The sequence below is a fragment of the Ascaphus truei genome, chromosome 6 (assembly GCF_040206685.1).
Source record: "Ascaphus truei isolate aAscTru1 chromosome 6, aAscTru1.hap1, whole genome shotgun sequence".
Classification (NCBI taxonomy): domain Eukaryota; kingdom Metazoa; phylum Chordata; class Amphibia; order Anura; family Ascaphidae; genus Ascaphus; species Ascaphus truei.
The window spans coordinates 69,296,620-69,315,103 of NC_134488.1; the positions used below are offsets into that span (position 1 = coordinate 69,296,620).

The window sequence follows — 18,484 nt, forward strand, 5'->3', positions numbered from 1 at the left end:
GGCTTGTAATAATACATACCAAAGTGCTTCAACATTGAGTCGCATGGAACTAAGAACATGTACAGTGAAATTAAAGATGCAGCCCCTTTTCCACGGCCCTCACCACCCAAAAGTGGATATAATAGTTTTATAGGCAAAGTGGACAGCTATTAATTTTACATGCAAACACTGCAAAGGATGGTTATGTTCTTATTTTCGCCGTTGAATCGCTTGTTAATGATGTTTTGGATGCTAAATTTCACTTTGCAGTGTGTTTTATAATGGCTGTTACAAGCAAGTTACCCATATCAAATATGGCCGCCGGGCGCTTCAGCATGTCTAGCGTGTGCGTGCCAGCAGCATGCTTTACCCACAATGCCCTGGTCTGCTCTCTTCCGTTGCTGTGTCCGTGGGGTGCTGCGGCTTTCCACCGGTGCCCGGCTCTCACCCGTCTCTCTCCCTGCGCGCTCTTCGCGTCGTAGTCGGTGTTGTCCGGGCTGATTATTCTTCTCGTGCTCGAGGCCGAAACTCATAGACAAGATGGTGAAACCGCAGTTTAAGGGACGGAGCACCATCAATCCGTCCACGGCCAGCAGCAACCCCGGTATGTGAGAGGGAGCAAGGGACAGGAGGGACCCGGGGGTTGCAGGGGGACAGGAGGGACCCGGGGGTTGCAGGGGGACAGGAGGGACCCGGGGGTTGCAGGGGGACAGGAGGGACCCGGGGGCTGCAGGGGGACAGGAGGGACCCGGGGGCTGCAGGGGGACAGGAGGGACCCGGGGGCTGCAGGGGGACAGGAGGGACCCGGGGGTTGCAGGGGGACAGGAGGGACCCGGGGGTTGCAGGGGGACAGGAGGGACCCGGGGGTTGCAGGGGGACAGGAGGGACTCGGGGGTTGCAGGGGGACAGGAGGGGCCCAGGGGTGGCAGGGGGACAGGAGGGACCCGGGGGTTGCAGGGGGACAGGAGGGACCCGGGGGTTGCAGGGGGACAGGAGGGACCCGGGGGTTGCAGGGGGACAGGAGGGACTCGGGGGTTGCAGGGGGACAGGAGGGGCCCAGGGGTGGCAGGGGGACAGGAGGGGGTTGCAGGGGGACAGGAGGGACCCGGTGGTTGCAGGGGGACACGGGGGAAGCAGGAGGCTGGTGCATGGGCGTCCGCAGAAATGTTTTCAGGGGGGGGACATAATTTTAAGTAGACAGAGAGAGAGAGGGGGTGTGGGGTGTGTGTGGGTGACCGACTGACTCGTGTGTGACTGACACTTGGGTGACTGACTGACACTTGGGTGGGTGACTGACTGTGGGTTGGTGTCTGTAGTCATTCACAGACAGGCAGACACTAACACACACACACCCTCCCTCTCAGACTCTCAGACTCCCCTCCTCCCCGCTCAGACACTCTCTCCCCCTCAGACACTCTCTCCCCCTCAGACACTCTCTCCCCCTCAGACACTCTCTCCCCCTCAGACACTCTCTCCCCCTCAGACACTCTCTCCCCCTCAGACACTCTCTCCCCCTCAGACACTCTCTCCCCCTCAATTCTCCCCCTCAGACTCCCCCCCCCCCTCAGACACTCTCTCCCCCTCAGACACTCTCTCCCCCTCAGACACTCTCTCCCCCTCAGACACTCTCTCCCCCTCAGACACTCTCTCCCCCTCAGACACTCTCTCCCCCTCAGACACTCTCTCCCCCTCAGACACTCTCTCCCCCTCAGACACTCTCTCCCCCTCAGACACTCTCTCCCCCTCAGACACTCTCAGCCTCTCTCCCCTTCAGACTCTCTCCCCCTCAGACTCTCTCCCCCTCAGACTCTCTCCCCCTCAGACTCTCTCCCCCTCAGACTCTCTCCCCCTCAGACTCTCTCCCCCTCAGACTCTCTCCCCCTCAGACTCTCTCCTCCTCAGACTCTCTCCCCCTCAGACTCTCTCAGACTCTCTCCCCCTCAGACTCTCTCAGACTCTCTCCCCCTCAGACTCTCTCCCCCTCAGACTCTCTCCCCCTCAGACTCTCTCCCCCTCAGACTCTCTCCCCCTCAGACTCTCTCCCCCTCAGACTCTCTCCCCCTCAGACTCTCTCCCCCTCAGACTCCCTCTCAGACTCTCTCACTCTCAGAAACTCTCTCTCACACCACACACACACACACACACACACACACACACACACACACACACACACACACACACACACACACACACACACACCTTGTCTGGTGCCACTCTAATGCAGATAGTCCCAAGGTGTAGAGCCATCTCTTTCTTACCCTCTCTCTTCTTCATTCACTCTCCCCCCTCACCCCTCTATTACACCCCCTGTCTCCTCACTCTCCCCCTCCATCAATTATCCCCCTCTGACTCAAACCCACTCCCTGAATCCGCCCTCCTCACATTCATTCCCTCCCCCCCTGATCTCACACACACACTCAGACACACACACTCAGACACACACACTCAGACACACACACTCAGACACACACACTCAGACACACACACTCAGACACACACACTCAGACACACACACTCAGACACACACACTCAGACACACACACTCAGACACACACACTCAGACACACACACTCAGACACACACACTCAGACACACACACTCAGACACACACACTCAGTCACACACACTCAGTCACACACACTCAGACACACACACTCAGACACACACACTCAGACACACACACTCAGACACACACACTCAGACACACACACTCAGACACACACACTCAGACACACACACTCAGACACACACACTCAGACACACACACTCAGACACACACACTCGCAACAAGGGGGAATCGGAGCAGGGGGGGGGACCGGAGCAGGGGGGGAATCGGAGCGGGGGGGGACCTGAGCAGGGGGGAATCGGAACGGGAAGGGGGGACTGGAGCAGGGTGGGGGGGGAATCAGAACGGGGGGGACCAGAGCAGGGGGAAGATTTTGGAACGGGGGGGATCGGAGCAGGGGGGGAATCAGAGCAGGAGGACAAGGAGGAAGCGAGAGTGGCATGGAGCAGTAGTCACCTGACTTGCTCCATGCAGGAAAGGGCGGGCCTCGCTATGCAAGCTCAGATAGAGCTTGCGAGGGACAAAAAAAAAAAATCCTGACAGCGTGCCAACACGCGCCAGCCAATCAGGAGACGAGGGAGGTTTTTTTTTTTTGCAGAGACGCGCGCGCTTCCTTGCACATCGTGAGCGTGCTAAATCCTGTCACGCCAGTGCCCTCTGTCCCCCGCTGTTGGCGGCCCTGGATCCAGGGGGGGCAAGCGCCCCCCCTTGCCCCATCCTGCGGACGCCCATGGGCTGGTGTGAGCAGGGTCCAGGCGAGATATGGGGTTGCTGGTACCAGTGCAGAGGAAAAGGAAATATACCCGGGTGTGAAGCAGTAGGAGTGGGGGAAGAGTGCGTTAGGGTAGATATACACATTGCAACAATGTATGATCTCAGGGGCAGGGGACTGCAGTAGCCCCCCCCCCTCTCGTTCCACCGAAACACGGTAAATAGCATAATAAAAACACATTGTATGTTAACTGCACTCGAATCAAAAATACATTCAGGATATTATAACTTGTTACAATCTATTCACAGTACACAACATTTCAGACTTCATAATTATTTTTTCTCAGGTCCGAAAGCTTGTATATTGTAAATGTATTAACCGATTTCATCATTTTTAACATAAAATTCACATGACATAAGAGACCATAATAGTTACTGTTCTTTTGTGATCACAAGTGAAAGTTAAAAAGGACCACTGATCCCAACTAGTCTGCTGGTCTTTGTTGGTATAATTTTATTATAGTGCTAACCATGTATGCAATGCATTACAAAGATGTACACGACGTACAACGGGGAGTGTAATACAAATACGGATGTAAAGATCACAAGTAATTATGAATGTTGAGAGAGGAGTCCCCCTAGAGACATAATCTGTATGTATTTACATTTGTTAGAAGAAAAGATCCATCTAAGTACGTCATAGTGCAGCATCTATCTAATATTGCACTAAAATAGATTTTATTTCTTTTTGCAGATCGTGTGAAGGGTGAAGGAGGTAACAACATGAGGGACCGATCAACCATCAAGCGTCTTAATATGTACCGTCAGAAAGAACGGCGGTGAGTTTAATTTACCCTTCAGTTGTCAGTGAAATTACATTGCTAACCACTTGACCCAATTTAATGCCTCCTTTTATACTCCATAGATACAAAGCTCTGTCACCTGTAACAGGCCTTTTCTGAGTTATTTCTCTCAAATTCTTCAGGGATCAGTTAATGATACATTTTTTTGTTTCATCTTTATGGTGCTGAAAGTCCAGCAGCGCCAGATTACCATGGTACTTCCGTGATGGAGAGCTTGTGGTATCTTGTGTAATGATGTTCCCATTGATACCATAGCATAAGCAAAACTACCTTTCTCAGAAAATAAGGGCCACTGGTACACTTGCCTGTTGTGACATCTGGAGAGCATCATAAGCATAATCCAAAGGTGCAATGTGGGTTATGCCACAGTTCAGAAAAACCGTAACCTTAACGTAACCTTAATGTTTTTTCAAGTAGAGTAATAAATGTGTGTAGTATAAATGGGCCAAATATTAAAATAATCAGGTAAAATTACACCGTGTAAAGCAATTAGTGGTTTTCATCTTTGTGCTGCCATGTTAAGTGCTCTGAATTTCTCTGCTGTTCATTTTGGGCTCCAGGGGCCTCCGGGTTTCTGATATACTGTATTTACTGGTGTTACTACCTGTTATCTTAAAGGGATTTAAATGCCTGTCCAATAGGAAGCTGCAACAAATGACATTGCGTCTTTCTTTTAGCCCTCAGAATAAGTCAAGGGTGAGAACACTTTGATTGTAAAATTAGATTGTAAGTAGATACTTATTTTCAAACAGATTTCATATGTGATTGAGTGCCCTAGTAATTAGACCATCGCAATAAGGGGGCCCTGTGGGGGGGGGGGAGGTTGGGAAACATGGCCATAGGGACAGTGTAAAGGTTAAATGCTGTTTTCATTACCTTTCACATTCAGTATTGTGCTGTGACTGATTGCATTTTCTTATGTGAATGAATGCACCTTTTCCCCTGCTTGTATTTGACTTGTAGTTAAGTGTACATGTGTCGTCTTGATCCTTTGTGTAACCTGCATCCGTTCTCCCCCCCCCCCCTCCCTCTATAGGAACAACCGTGGGAAGGTGATCAAGACACTGCAGCACCAATCATCAGTTGCTTCTGGTACAGTGGCTAGAGTGGAACCCAATATTAAGTGGTTTGGTGAGTATCTCGTCGAGTTTGTGAACTAACACTGTTTTAATTAAACTTGCACTGCAACTGGCATGTAAGAATATACGTATGTCCGTACGTATGTCAATCTTGGTTAGATGGCACTCACTCACATATAACAAAGTTATGGTTGGTACTTGTCACATAAAAATAAGATAAATGAGATAACCTTACCGGGCAGACCCTTTTCAGTGTACTTTCCAGCAAGAATGAGACCACACAAGGCAATCCAATTTCAGGATATTTTGCAGGTAAATGGCACATTGTATATATGTCTGACACGATCACCATGTCAGTGCACTCCCTTTAGAAAGGTCCCTCTGTGAGGAACGAAACATCGGTATGTGTGCCACGTACTGCTATACAGTTTTTTTGAATTGCTACCTTTGTGTGCTGTCTCGTTTTTTCTGCACGGCTGTCCAGTGAAATTTATCCTATCCCATCTATCCCATCTATCCCATCTATCCCAGCTATCCCAGCTATCCCAGCTATCCCAGCTATCCCAGCTATCCCAGCTATCCCATCTATCCCATCTATCCCAGCTATCCCAGCTATCCCATCTATCCCATCTATCCCATCTATCCCATCTATCCCAGCTATCCCAGCTATCCCAGCTATCCCAGCTATCCCAGCTATCCCAGCTATCCCAGCTATCCCATCCGTAAAGACAGGCGCGTGCACACTGTTGCCTATTTTAGACCTCGGACATGGTAAAAAAGGCCGCGCTGAGCCAGCACACTTACCTTCTGCATCTGGTATGTGTGTGGCTTTAGCAGGCGCTTCCGCACGCGTGCTTAGGCGTGCGGAATTGCAGGAGACAGATTGATTTTAGTTTTCGCGCTGAGGCAAGCGGAGGGCCCGTCAGGTGATTGGCAAAAGCCAATGGCAGTGACGTCAGCGCCGTGACATGGCGCGCTAGCCCCGCCTCCCACCTGCCTCTCAAGCGCACACGCTGACGCTCATGCAAGGACACAAAAAAGCTCCTGCTTGAGCAGGAGAGCATGAGCGTCAGCGCAGTATTTTTTACCGTGGCCTAAGAGTAAAGCCGCAATTGCTCCTGTAAGATTCTTCTTTATTGAAGGGGCAATCCAGTTTGGGTCAAATACAGACATACCCCGCTTTAAGGACACTCACTTTAAGTACACTCGCGATTAAGTACATTTCGCTCAATAGGCAAACAGCAGCTCGCGCATGCGCCTGTCAGCACGTCCTGAACAGCAATACTGGCTCCCTACCTGTACCGAAGCTGTGCACAAGCGGGGAGGCTATAGAGCCTGTTACACATGCGTTATTTACATCAGTTATGCACGTATATGACAATTGCAGTACAGTACGTGCATCAAAATTGGGAAAAAGGGAGTGCTTCACTTTAAGTACATTTTCACTTTACATACATGCTCCGGTCCCATTGCGTACGTTAATGCGGGGTATGCCTGTATTGAGTTTTAAATATATTTAAGCAATATCAATAATTCATATGCGTCATTTGTAACAAAATCGGTAACCGCTTAATGATGTTTTATGACTTTTGTGTTAATCATGTCTCGCATGCTTTGGCAACACAATTTGGTAGAGGCCTTTCCTAACACCCAGTATGCTTCTATCATTACATTTTGGATTTGGTATATCCCCATTATTGTATTCATTTTGCATCAGTGAGTGCTGGGAACCCCCTTGTTCTTTGACAATAGCATAATGCATTTCAAGATTGGATCAGTTTGTTTTAAACGGCCAGACCAGATTGTCCTTTTTAAATTAAATATATTCTGAGAGGTGATACCTTTAATTTTTTAGGTGCAAAGAAAACAAACATTTTAAAGACCCTTTTAAAATAGGGACATCATTGACCTTTTTGCAAATACTCTTCTGACGTTGTATTTAATTTTTTTTTTATATATATGTCTATATTGAACAGGAAATACCCGTGTAATCAAGCAGTCTTCCCTGCAAAAGTTCCAGGATGAAATGCAGGTAGTAATGAAGGATCCATACAAGGTCGTGATGAAACAAAGCCAGTTGCCAATGTCTCTCCTGCATGACCGTACCAAACCACATGTAAGTTTTCAAGTATTTCTTTACATATTTATATTATAAATTCAACTAATGTTAGAGAGGATCAACACATACAAGAAATATTCAGCTGATCTATATTTTTATTTATACAGCTCTAACAGTGTATGCCGCACCATACATTGGATTTTTCAGGCCTGAGTCCCTCCCCAAAAAGCTTACAATCGAATTTAGCTGCCTATGGCACACATTTTTACTAAGCAGCCCTCTTCCGTGAAGTACCTTTCAGTGCTGGAGAAGAAAAAGAAACCTGGCGCCAAATAAACAATGGAAAGTCCTGTGTTCCTCATGGGGTCCGCACACTTGCTCGACAGGCCATGTAAAGAAAAAAACACAAACAAACAAAGATCATAGTGCAACACTGTAGGGTTAAACAGTTCTACACTATAAATCACATAAGACAGTGAGAAACCTAGCAACACTTAAAAATACTATTTATTAAAAGGGGCTATGCCATAAAATGGTACTAATAAATACAAAGAACCGCAGGTCATCCGGGATAGAAAAATTGGAGCCCTACTTACAAGCAGCAAGGCATAAACACGCGTTGTTAGGAACGAGTCCTCTAGGCGCTGATGATGTCCTTGCAGAGTTAATATCTCTGCTCCGCCGCGACTCAAGTTCGAAACCGCCCTTCGGGTATTCACCAGAACAGTGCCAGTGACGGAGGCCAGTTAGCAGGGTCCACAGCTCTGCACCACGTGTGGCCGCTCACCCCACTTCCTCCTCCGGTTGCACAGGATGTCTCAGCGCGCCCGCGCGCGAGTGTGCCCGTGACCTTAAAGGGACAGCTGATGTGTTCCAAATGTCGGGAGCTGGCAATTGCAGAAAGGCTCCAAATCCGAATGTCCATAAACGTCCAGTACCAACCAGTGAGTGACTGTGTCACCTTCCCTATACAATGATATTAGGTGACATACTAATATACCCATTGGTTAGGGTATATTAGTATGTCACCTAATATCATTGTTTGTAGCCCCTGAGAAAGTAAAGTAACGTCTACGAAACGCGTAGGGCAAGTCACTCACTGGTTGGTACTGGACGTTTATGGACATTCGGATTTGGAGCCTTTCTGCAATTGCCAGCTCCCGGCATTTGGAACACATCAGCTGTCCCTTTAAGGTCACGGGCACACTCGCGCGCGGGCGCGCTGAGACATCCTGTGCAACCGGAGGAGGAAGTGGGGTGAGCGGCCACATGTGGTGCAGAGCTGTAGACCCTGCTAACTGGCCTCCGGCACTGTTCCGGTGAATACCTGAAGGGCGGTTTCGAACTTGAGTCGCGGCGGAGCAGAGATATTAACTCTGCAAGGACATCATCAGCACCTAGAGGACTCGTTCCTAACAACGCGTGTTTATGCCTTGCTGCTTGTAAGTAGGGCTCCAATTTTTCTATCCCGGATGACATGCGGTTCTTTGTATTTATTAGTACCATTTTATGGCATAGCCCCTTTTAATAAATAGTATTTTTAAGTGTTGCTAGGTTTCTCACTGTCTTATGTGATTTATAGTGTAGAACTGTTTAACCCTACAGTGTTGCACTATGATCTTTGTTTGTTTGTGTTTTTTTCTTTACATGGCCTGTCGAGCAAGTGTGCAGACCCCATGAGGAATACAGGACTTTCCATTGTTTATTTGGCGCCAGGTTTCTTTTTCACGTTTTTCTGTTAGTTCTGGCAGTATCACCAGGCAGCCTTCCTTTATTATAAGATATTTGTTATTGTATACACATTGTTATTTAGACTTTAGCGCTTGTTCACATTTTTTTCTTCACCTTTCAGTGCTGGAATACACATTTTTATAGCCCACTCAAGTCAATGGACTATAAGAATGGCCCACAATGACTTGTCCAGGGTCTCAAGGAGAGTGGACACTTGGATTTAAATCTTCCAGATTGGATGGGAAGATGGTTTCACTTCACAGCATATTGAATGGTAGCCTAGGAGGAGAAGGAATTATTAAGTTTCATATTAAAATTTGGGATCTGGATGACGTGTACAGTATGTATATCTTGTCACCACAAGTTAAGATAATTGTTTGTTCTTGTATAGCGCTGCTAGTTTTTCGCAGAGCTTTACAGAGACATTTTGCAGACACAGTCCCTGCCCCGTAGAGCTTGCAATCTGTTTTTGGTGCCTGAGGCACAGGGAGATATAGTGACTTGCCCAAGGTCACAAGGAGCCGACACCGGGAATTGAACCAGGTTCCCATGCTTCAAACTCAGTGCCGGTGTCGGTGTCTTGACTCACTGAGCCGCTCCTCGTTGTTTTTGTTTTTTTATCCAGGTTGTCTTGACAGGATCCAGAGACTCTTCCCAGCTAGTCGGTGTTATAAATGAAAGTGCTCAGAGACTACAACCAGGCATGTTAATGTTACTGGCTTGGTTTCAAGATGAAATGAGTTCCTGGTTTTAAATATTAATCCTGGTTTATGTTGTGCAACTACAAACAACAGTTAATACAGTTCAGTCTCTTATTTCATTTAACGATTGGAACTTAGCACGGTCTGTTCCGACCGCAGCCGACATTCACAACATTTCCTCTCTTATTCAATATGCTGTGAAGCAGTCTTACCCCATGCTCGAGAAGATATCAGTCCTAATTCATTGGAATCCAACTGGACTGTTCTTCAAGAAGCGCGTCTTAAAGCTGCAGTTCAAGCTGCCGCTTTACATTATTTTTATTATTTCATTCAATATGTGCATCAGTACAATCTGCACACTTACAAGTGATTAGCTAAACTTGCAGATCAATCTGTTCTCCTGTAGTCGATCGCTTTGCTCGGGGTTATTTAATTCAGCTATTGCTGGATTACATTACCCACAATGCAAAGTTCTGTGTGGAAGATCATGTGACCAGGCAGTTACTAGATACAATTGGTGCACTGCTTGAGAGAGGGTGCGGCTCAAGAGCCAGAGCCAATCGGAAGGGAGGGGGGGTGACGTTGTAAATGGTTTCTATAGAAACAAAAATGCTTCCTACATTAAAAATATTAAACATTTATTTTAAAAAAAATTTTTTTTTAATGCTACAAGTATTTTCTCAGTACAGAACTGATGCATTAAAAAAAATACACGTAGGATATTTCTTGAACTGCTGCTTTAATATGTTGAACAGGGGCCAAATACTTTCCATGAATTCACCCATATGAGCTGAATGCAAAATGACCAGCATAAAAATGTTGATCCACACTGGTTGTGAAGTCATGGGCGGCTGCCCTGATGTTGGCTAATAACTCTGTTTTGTGTTCGGAGACGCAATTCTCCGTACAGATTTTATTAGATAACTAATATGAGGAATATTGGATGCTTTCTAATAATGTGACAGACTTTTCCACTAGCTGGAATCTTTCATCTCGATTCAAGAATTCTGTACTCTTTTTCATCCCTGTCCCCCTTTTTTATTTTTATTTTTTAGGAACACAAAGTTCTATGCTACGTCCACATCCAAAGATGATATATATATATATATACACACACACACTTTTCTTTGAATTGGTCCATCCATGTGTGTCTAATAAAACAGTAAATGTTATCAGAGTATAAAAGGCACAGAAAGACCAGCTGTTGCATGGAATGAAGGCTGAAATATCTTCCAAGGGAAGCTGGAAACTTAGGTTACGGACATGCACATATCCACTTAAACCTTAGCATAATTAGTCTTCACAAACCTATGCAATTGGGCCGAAGTTCCCTCCTTTTGTAGGAACTGTGGTATATTTTTTTTTAGTTGCTGTTCTAGCTACTCACACACTCATGTTGATGGGAAAAGCCTGGCAAAGGCTTTTAACCACCCTGGCAGTGTGTGTGTGAAATTAGCCTAGTTCTTCTCCGCTTGTGCTTTTGAGTCATTGCATTCCTTGGAAAATATCTTCAAAGAGATGTACAAAGGGAAAACGGACCCCTAGGGCAAAGTATGAAGCAGTAACATGTCAGACGCTTTCCAAAATATAGCTGCACAGGCAAACTTAAAGGTGCCCTTTACTGTTCATAATATACTCTTCCCATCTTTTCAGAGGGGTCTGCATCTTGAAATAAGTCAGTGCTATATAGGAATTTATTTTTCATATTACATTTTTTTATAAGCACTGATACAATACTCCTATGCATTGTTTGAATGTACTTGTTTTTTTTTATAATACGAATAGATATCAAATATGTGTATTTATATAAATGCATCACTGTATTTTCTATTGATCATATATTATGGTACATTTTTTTTCTTTTTCCCCCCCTTTATTTTAGAATTCCAAAGTTCACATTCTTGACACTGAAACCTTTGGAACCACTTTTGGCCCCAAATCTCAAAGGAAGAGGCCAAACCTTGCTGCCGGTGACATGCAGGAACTCCTGGAGAAGGCTGAGGCCTTGGCAGAAAGCTACGACCAGGAGAAAGATCGGGATTTGGTTACAGAAGACACAGGAGTCAGGTATAAGTCCTGAGACGCCGTACCAAGGACAACACACAGACCAGACACAACATTATATGAACCACTGCCGTGCAAGAGCAGCATCTAGTCACTCTAGTACATCAATATCACACTTTGAAAAAGAACTGTATAGGCAGCTATGCACAGCAAATCTGAAATTTAAATCCCAGCTACCGGGGTTTAAACCTCCTAAGTACCAGAGTGGACTGATACAGCAAGGAAGCCTATATAAGTTTAACTTAATGTTATTAGTGTTAAATATCATGCATTTCCTAATCTTGTGTCTGAGGTTACCATGGTAACCTTTAAACGGCACTCGGGTCTGGGGAGAGCTCCATTTTAACCTCCTTGGATACTTCATATTTAAAATGTTTGTTTATCTCCTGAACGGAGCATCACATTTTACAAATTACGCCAGTGTTGGAAAGGGCAAGAAGAGACTTCTTAAAGTAGGTAAAATGCACAGTAATTGGCATGGATTGCTACAACACAGAGCACAATGGCCAGCAGACCCGCTTAATGCTTGTTTGTTACAGGATGGGACCACTGGCTGAGCTGCGTATTGTTGCCCATAGTTTTTTGCCTGTTACGTTTTATTGTTTCAATAGCTGCATTATCTCACTGATGACTTGGATTGTGTGCTTCCTGCCTTTTTTAGTTTAGCGAATGAGGCGTGTCTTATTTCTATTGTAACTGTATCTCCATTCAAGTACAAGCATTGAATGACTGCGTCACACACCAGAAGTCCACTCTGACTTGCCTGATTCAGAATCTCTAAGCACTTCCATGCTGCTGTGACTGTGTATTGCTAAATAGCAGAAAAAACGCATTTTCTAAAAGTGCATTTGTGTCGTTTAGGGATGAAGTCAGTGAAGAGATCTATAAGAAGGGCCAGTCAAAAAGGATTTGGGGCGAGCTCTACAAGGTAAAGTGTGTTTGTGGGTACCAGATTAATTCTAGTTGTTTTCTATTTCCAGGTGGTTAAAACAGAGGAAAGGATCTATTATTAAATTTAAAAATGTACGTAGCACTGAAAATATACATGGCACTGTACTTAGAATTTTGCATGCATGATTGGTTCACTTTCACTAAGTAGTGTTCTGCACCTTCCAGCGCTGGTAGACACTGGGCTGGGAAGTGTCTTCCGGCAGCTTCAGCTCTCCCAAGGTACAAGGCGTGCAGACACTGGATTCACCCACTTCAAACACGGTGACAGTACGACTAAGCTACTCCTTCAGCCCCAAATATTGTGCAGGAAATTAGAAATACTATATTACCATAAATAGGTAAATATATAGGGAGACAATGATGTTTTAAATTCCAGACCAGCATATTAACCTCTTCCCTGTGTATTTGATGCTAAGGCGTTCTAAAGAACGTATCCTTATTCAGCAAGCTGCAATGGTGCCGGCGCATTTTGTCACGTCTCCTGAGCCTGCCGCCCCCCAGCTTCAGAGAATGACCTCTGCGTCTAGTGCTGAGTCTCTTTAAATGTTTTCTTGCTTTCACTAAGAGGTAATAGACCGACAGAGCAGTCAATTAAACTCCAAGTTTTAGTTTGCATAACATAATTGCCTCTGACTTTTTCTTGGCGTACCAAACCGCTAAAAATGCCTCGCGTTCCCCAAGATCAAGGCATTTGGATGCATCTGCCCAAATGAGAAACATTAGTTAGATGTTAATAATCCCTACCCTTGTTGGTCATATTTGCCGTGTGTAAGATGTGTGCAGAGGTACTTACAATGGAGTTCGATTAGGGTGAAATTATATATTGGCTTTATGGAGTCTGTTCCTTTATCCAGGCAAAAATATACAAAAACAACACAATAACAAACCCCTATCCCTTTGTATGGGCTAGCTTATTTCCCCAGACCCTCTCTGCAGGACTGGAAGAATAATCCCATTACCAGCATATCACCACAAAGTCGCAGGAGGTACCTTAAGCAGGTGGCCCTCCATGTCAGTCTCTGGTAGGTTCCTGGGTCCTCTGTGTCCAGGAAATATAGGTCTCTGGGTGTCTGGATCTCAGCACAGCCTTTGTGCTCAAGACAGTGTCTGTGTGCAGGCTTCACTGCTCTCCTTCTGTCAGCCCAAATGTGAGCTAAGAAATCTCTCTCCTGTATCTCACATGAGGCTTTTTACAGAGCTCTCATTAGTCCAGGTGGAGACTAATTAATTGACTGGCTGCAATTGACTATCTCTGTGCCGGATTCTCACGGCTCGGGGGCTGCTTTATTTAAACAGGGATCAGTCCCTGTTACACAGTGACATGTCACCAAGTCAATTGTATGGTCCCAATTATTTTTGTCAGGGTCTGCGTAAGTGCATGAGCATGAAATGAAGTTTCAGGGACATTGTGTTTGGTTAAGCTACAGTTTAACCCCTGCAGTGGCAAGTATTGCATAAATCCCACAGGATTTCTTATTAAAACGATGTGTTAGTGGATCCTGTTAAGAGACCGAGGAAAAGCAACTGGAAATAATTGTGATAAACTGTCTCCAAAACAATTTTGGGATGGTGTGAAAATGTTCCACTAAAATCATATGATGTCTGTACTTGTTGCATTGATTAAAAGCAGAATTGACATGTTCTCAGTAAGGTGGAATAACACCAAACACAAAACGGAACTGTTGGATAAATGGATCTCTGCCTTAGAGTTTACAATCTGAGCGCTACAGTAAGTTGGGAGACTTCTAGATATAGCATGAGTATTAAAGTCGGTGTAAGGGCCGTGCATTGTAATTCTTTGTTGAGTGGGGGAGTAAGTACATTTTGGATTTTGATAGCTCTGCACCTAGTTTCTGAGCTACTGATTAAATGCTTTATTATAGGCACGGGTCACACACACTGGACATAAAAAGTTGTTGTTCTTAAAGAACTGATCTGCGCAGTTGGCTTCCTTAGAAATATTGAATTCCTAACAGTCAGCTTGTAACTTGTTTAATTCCTGTGTTCAACCCAGTCTCTTTTTTTAATTAATTTTTTATAAATATGTAAAGCATGTGACCATGTATAATTCTTACCTAAGGCTGCGGCCCCAGTGTCAGCTGCTGCACGTGTGAAAAGCTGCGGTCTGTGGCTGAGCTGCAGGAGATCGCAGCCATGACGTCACACGACTTTCGCCCTCATTGGCTCAACCGCCGCCATAACGTGGCCACCGCTCCATCGCCACTAGAAAAGACAAAAATCTTGTCTTTACAAAATGTGGTTGCGCATCGCGATCTCTCCATGCGCGTGCAGGCAGCTACTGTGCCCAGCACCATAGAGGGGCGGTTCTTGTTCCCGCCTAACACTGGGGACGAAGCCTAAGATGGCAATCATTTGGTGTTCCTGTTATAAATCTGTAAAAATCTTGATTTGTGTGGCTAACATAATGGCTGCCTTTTCAGTTTCAATCAATCCTTTAGTTACTGTAACTCAGCAGCTACAATGTATCCTGATATGACTAAGTTTACAACTCAAACTGCTGGAAACATTGGCAACAAATAATTACAAACAGGAATGTGTTGCAAGTGTCATGCACTGCTAGGGAAATCAAAGGGTGCTTTAAAACGCATTAAAATGGCATTAAGAGTTGAATAAAAACAAAAAACAGCCACTATTATCTAATACTACAGAATAGAGAGAGAGATATACCTCTCTGCATCACAAATAAAAAGATCACTTGTGAGCACATTCACATGTCTTAGGCAGGTCTGCTACCCTGCCTTTCACCATTATCACCCAGCATACAGTGCTTCCACTGCAGCAAGGGATTCTGGGAAATGACATGCAAATGAGCACACAGTAGCACCTTTTGTCTCTAGTCCATTATTACATGGAGCCCTTAAGCCAATGCTCGCTGTTAACACAGCTTTTAAGCACAGCATAAGGCCTGGGACATGGTGATATGAAGAGCGCTGGGCAGCGCTGATGCTCATGCTCTCCTGCTCAAGCAGGAGATTTTTCGTGTCCCTGCATGAGCGTCAGCGAGCGCGCTTGTGTGCCGGGTGGGAGGCGGGCCGGGATGCAGGGCTAGGGCGCCACGTCACGGACTGCCATTGGCTTCTGGCAGTCACGTGACCGGCCCTGCGCTTCCCTCAGCGGCAAAATTTAAACTTGCCTGTCTCCTGCATTTCCACACGCCTGCGGAAGCGTGTGGATGCGCCGTCTAAAGCCGCGCTGATAGGGATAATGTTTCCCCTCAGCGCACCTCGGCACGGTCTTTTTTTACCATGTCCGAGGCCTTAGGATCGAATGTAAAGCCAGAGACATGCAGCATGACCAGGAGATCCCCCGATGGGCGGCTGTGTTGTGGGGGTTCACGGGAATAAAAAGAATCGGTGGTTACTGGAAACTATAAGCAGCTATAGAGAATTGCAGCTAAGCGTTGTTTACTTTTATACAAATATTCTTTCATAAGTTAAAAGAACTCAGTTGAAGTGCCCCATTAAAAATGTTTGATTTCTTCAGGTCTTGGGTAATTCTAACCTTATCTGCTTATTGTTTTTGCTTCTTATCTCCATGGTAATGATTGCAGCAGGGTTAAAGAAAAACAAAATAAAGTGCAGATCGATTGTTTGGAAAAAAAGACCTTAGATAAAGATTTGTTAACTCTCAATGGGGACATTAAAACAAGGGGCGCACTGAACACTGACCTGTCTAAACAATCCTGTCAGGTGGAAAATAGCTATCGGAGACATTAATCTGATAACCTCAGAAGGATTCAAATTATCTAAGTATTACTACTTGTATGGGACTAAGGCCTCGGTCCCGCTGCGCTCGTTGGCGCGGGCGGCAATGTAGCGAGTTCCCCACCAGCAGTCCCACTCCCCGGTCCCCACTGGCTGCACAGCTGACTACATGCTGTGGCGCGTCAGCCGCTGGAGACACCAGAGAATGGTGTTTTCTAGCTTTGACGCGTGACGTGTGTCGCTGTGAGCCAATGGGGAGGGGAGGCTTCGGGAGGAGGAGAGGCTTCGGGGAGCGGGGAGGAGTGTGGAGTGAAAGCAGGTGAGTGCCTGTCTATGTGTGTGTCTGAGTGCGTGCCTGTCTGTCTGTGTATGTGTGTGCCCGAGTGCGTGAGTGCCTGCCTCTGTCTGTGTGTGTGTGTGTGTGTGTGTGTTTGTATGAGTGCGTGAGTGCCTGCCTGTGTGTGCGCGCGTGTGTGTGTATGAGTGCGTGAGTGCCTGCCTGTGTGTGTGTATGAATGAGTGCCTGCGTGTGTGTGTTTAAACTTACTTTCCAGCTCCAGCCCGAGTCCGTGGAGGGAGGGGTGGGGGGAGAGTAGCGGGTCCCTCCGCTCAAGCCACGCCCCCCCTCCCTGTCAAACCGCCCACCACCCGCCCACCTCCCGCTCCGGCTCCCGCTCCCTACAGACCGCATATCGCGGTCTGTGTATCTCAGCGCACTGCCTGTCAGCAGTGCGGGTGCGCTGACTCTGGGAGCGGGGCCTTAGCCTAAGATACATTGTTTATATACAATACACAGTGCAGAGTGACACGTCACATGGTATACTAGCTAAGGAAGCGCTAACTGTTTTTTTTTGTTTGTTTTTTTTTTGCGCCCCATCTGCCTGTGCTGGTCCGGTGGTGCGCCCCCCCCCCCCCCCCTAACCTCGCGCCGTGTCAAATGACGCTGCGGGGTCGTGTGACATCACGTCACCCGCGGCGTCATTTGAAGTCACGTTGCTGTGGCAACCGTGATGCCACATGACCCCGCGTTGCCATGGCCACGTGTCCTGAGGCCGGCTGAGCCTCGCTAAGTAGAGGTTGCAGAGACCTTGTGCGGTCTCCCGGCATTTAATGTAAATGCTTTGGGGGAGAGCGTGGGACCTCTGAAACCGCCTGCGCCCACCCCCAGTTTGCGCACCGCTGTACTAGCTACCTAGACATATATTAGTTGATCTATATAATATTTACATCGGGTGGAAGGATATTATAACGAGCCTAACAATATAGCAGAGAATGTAGGAAATTCAGCGCTCGTGCTGCAGGTATATAGTTTGCTGGAAGCATTAATCCCCTTGCAGCATGTGTGTAGAGCGTCTCCCCAATGAGCTCCAAGATGGGGGGGCACCTTGAGATGAAAAGAAGAAAAAGGCTCACCAGGGATTAAAATAATGTCAAATATTTATTAAAACAAAAAATAACTGAGGGGATCCAACCCCACCTCAGTACATATAAGCTATAGATCCGGGTTTAAGTAACAATAAACAAAAACCACATCAAAAGTATACTGTATCTAATTAGACTAAATCACATAACAATCATGTTATGTGATTTAGTCTAATTAGATACAGTTTACTTTTGATGTGGTTTTTGTTTATTGTTACTTAAACCCGGATCTCTAGATTATGTGTACTGTGGTGGGGTTGGATCCCCTCAGTTATTTTTTGTTTTAATAAATATTTTACATTATTTTAATCCCTGGTGCGCCTTGTGTGCATTTTTCTTCTTTTCGAGCCTAAGAATATAGCAGGTGTTTATAGCACAGTTGTCTGTTGGTGTACCGACCCGAATTGGCGTTATTTAGGAGCATTTATTTTATTCTTGAAACTATTAAAACTATATTTTTATTTCTCTAATCAGTTTCACTTAGGGAGCCTGAGTACAATTCAGTCTGGGACCTTTTTTCTCTTGGTTTGAGGGACATTACAAGTCAAAAATAAATATATTTAAAAATACATTAAAAATAAAAATCTGAAAGGGCCTGACCCGATCCATGGAGTGAGGAGACTGGTGGATTTT

General features: G+C 46.0%; 1 protein-coding gene across 1 annotated transcript in view; it reads left to right on the plus strand.

Annotated features, from left to right (window-relative positions):
- Positions 1-351: 351 nt before the first annotated feature.
- GNL2 (G protein nucleolar 2) overlaps positions 352-18,484 on the plus strand; it is a 31,693-nt gene continuing 13,560 nt past the window's right edge. The window contains exons 1-6 of the mRNA XM_075604746.1: positions 352-583; positions 4,011-4,095; positions 5,156-5,250; positions 7,175-7,314; positions 11,572-11,756; positions 12,615-12,681. Coding sequence (XP_075460861.1) covers positions 520-583; positions 4,011-4,095; positions 5,156-5,250; positions 7,175-7,314; positions 11,572-11,756; positions 12,615-12,681 — 636 coding nt within the window. The 5' untranslated portion in view covers positions 352-519. The remainder of the gene's footprint in view (positions 584-4,010; positions 4,096-5,155; positions 5,251-7,174; positions 7,315-11,571; positions 11,757-12,614; positions 12,682-18,484) is intronic.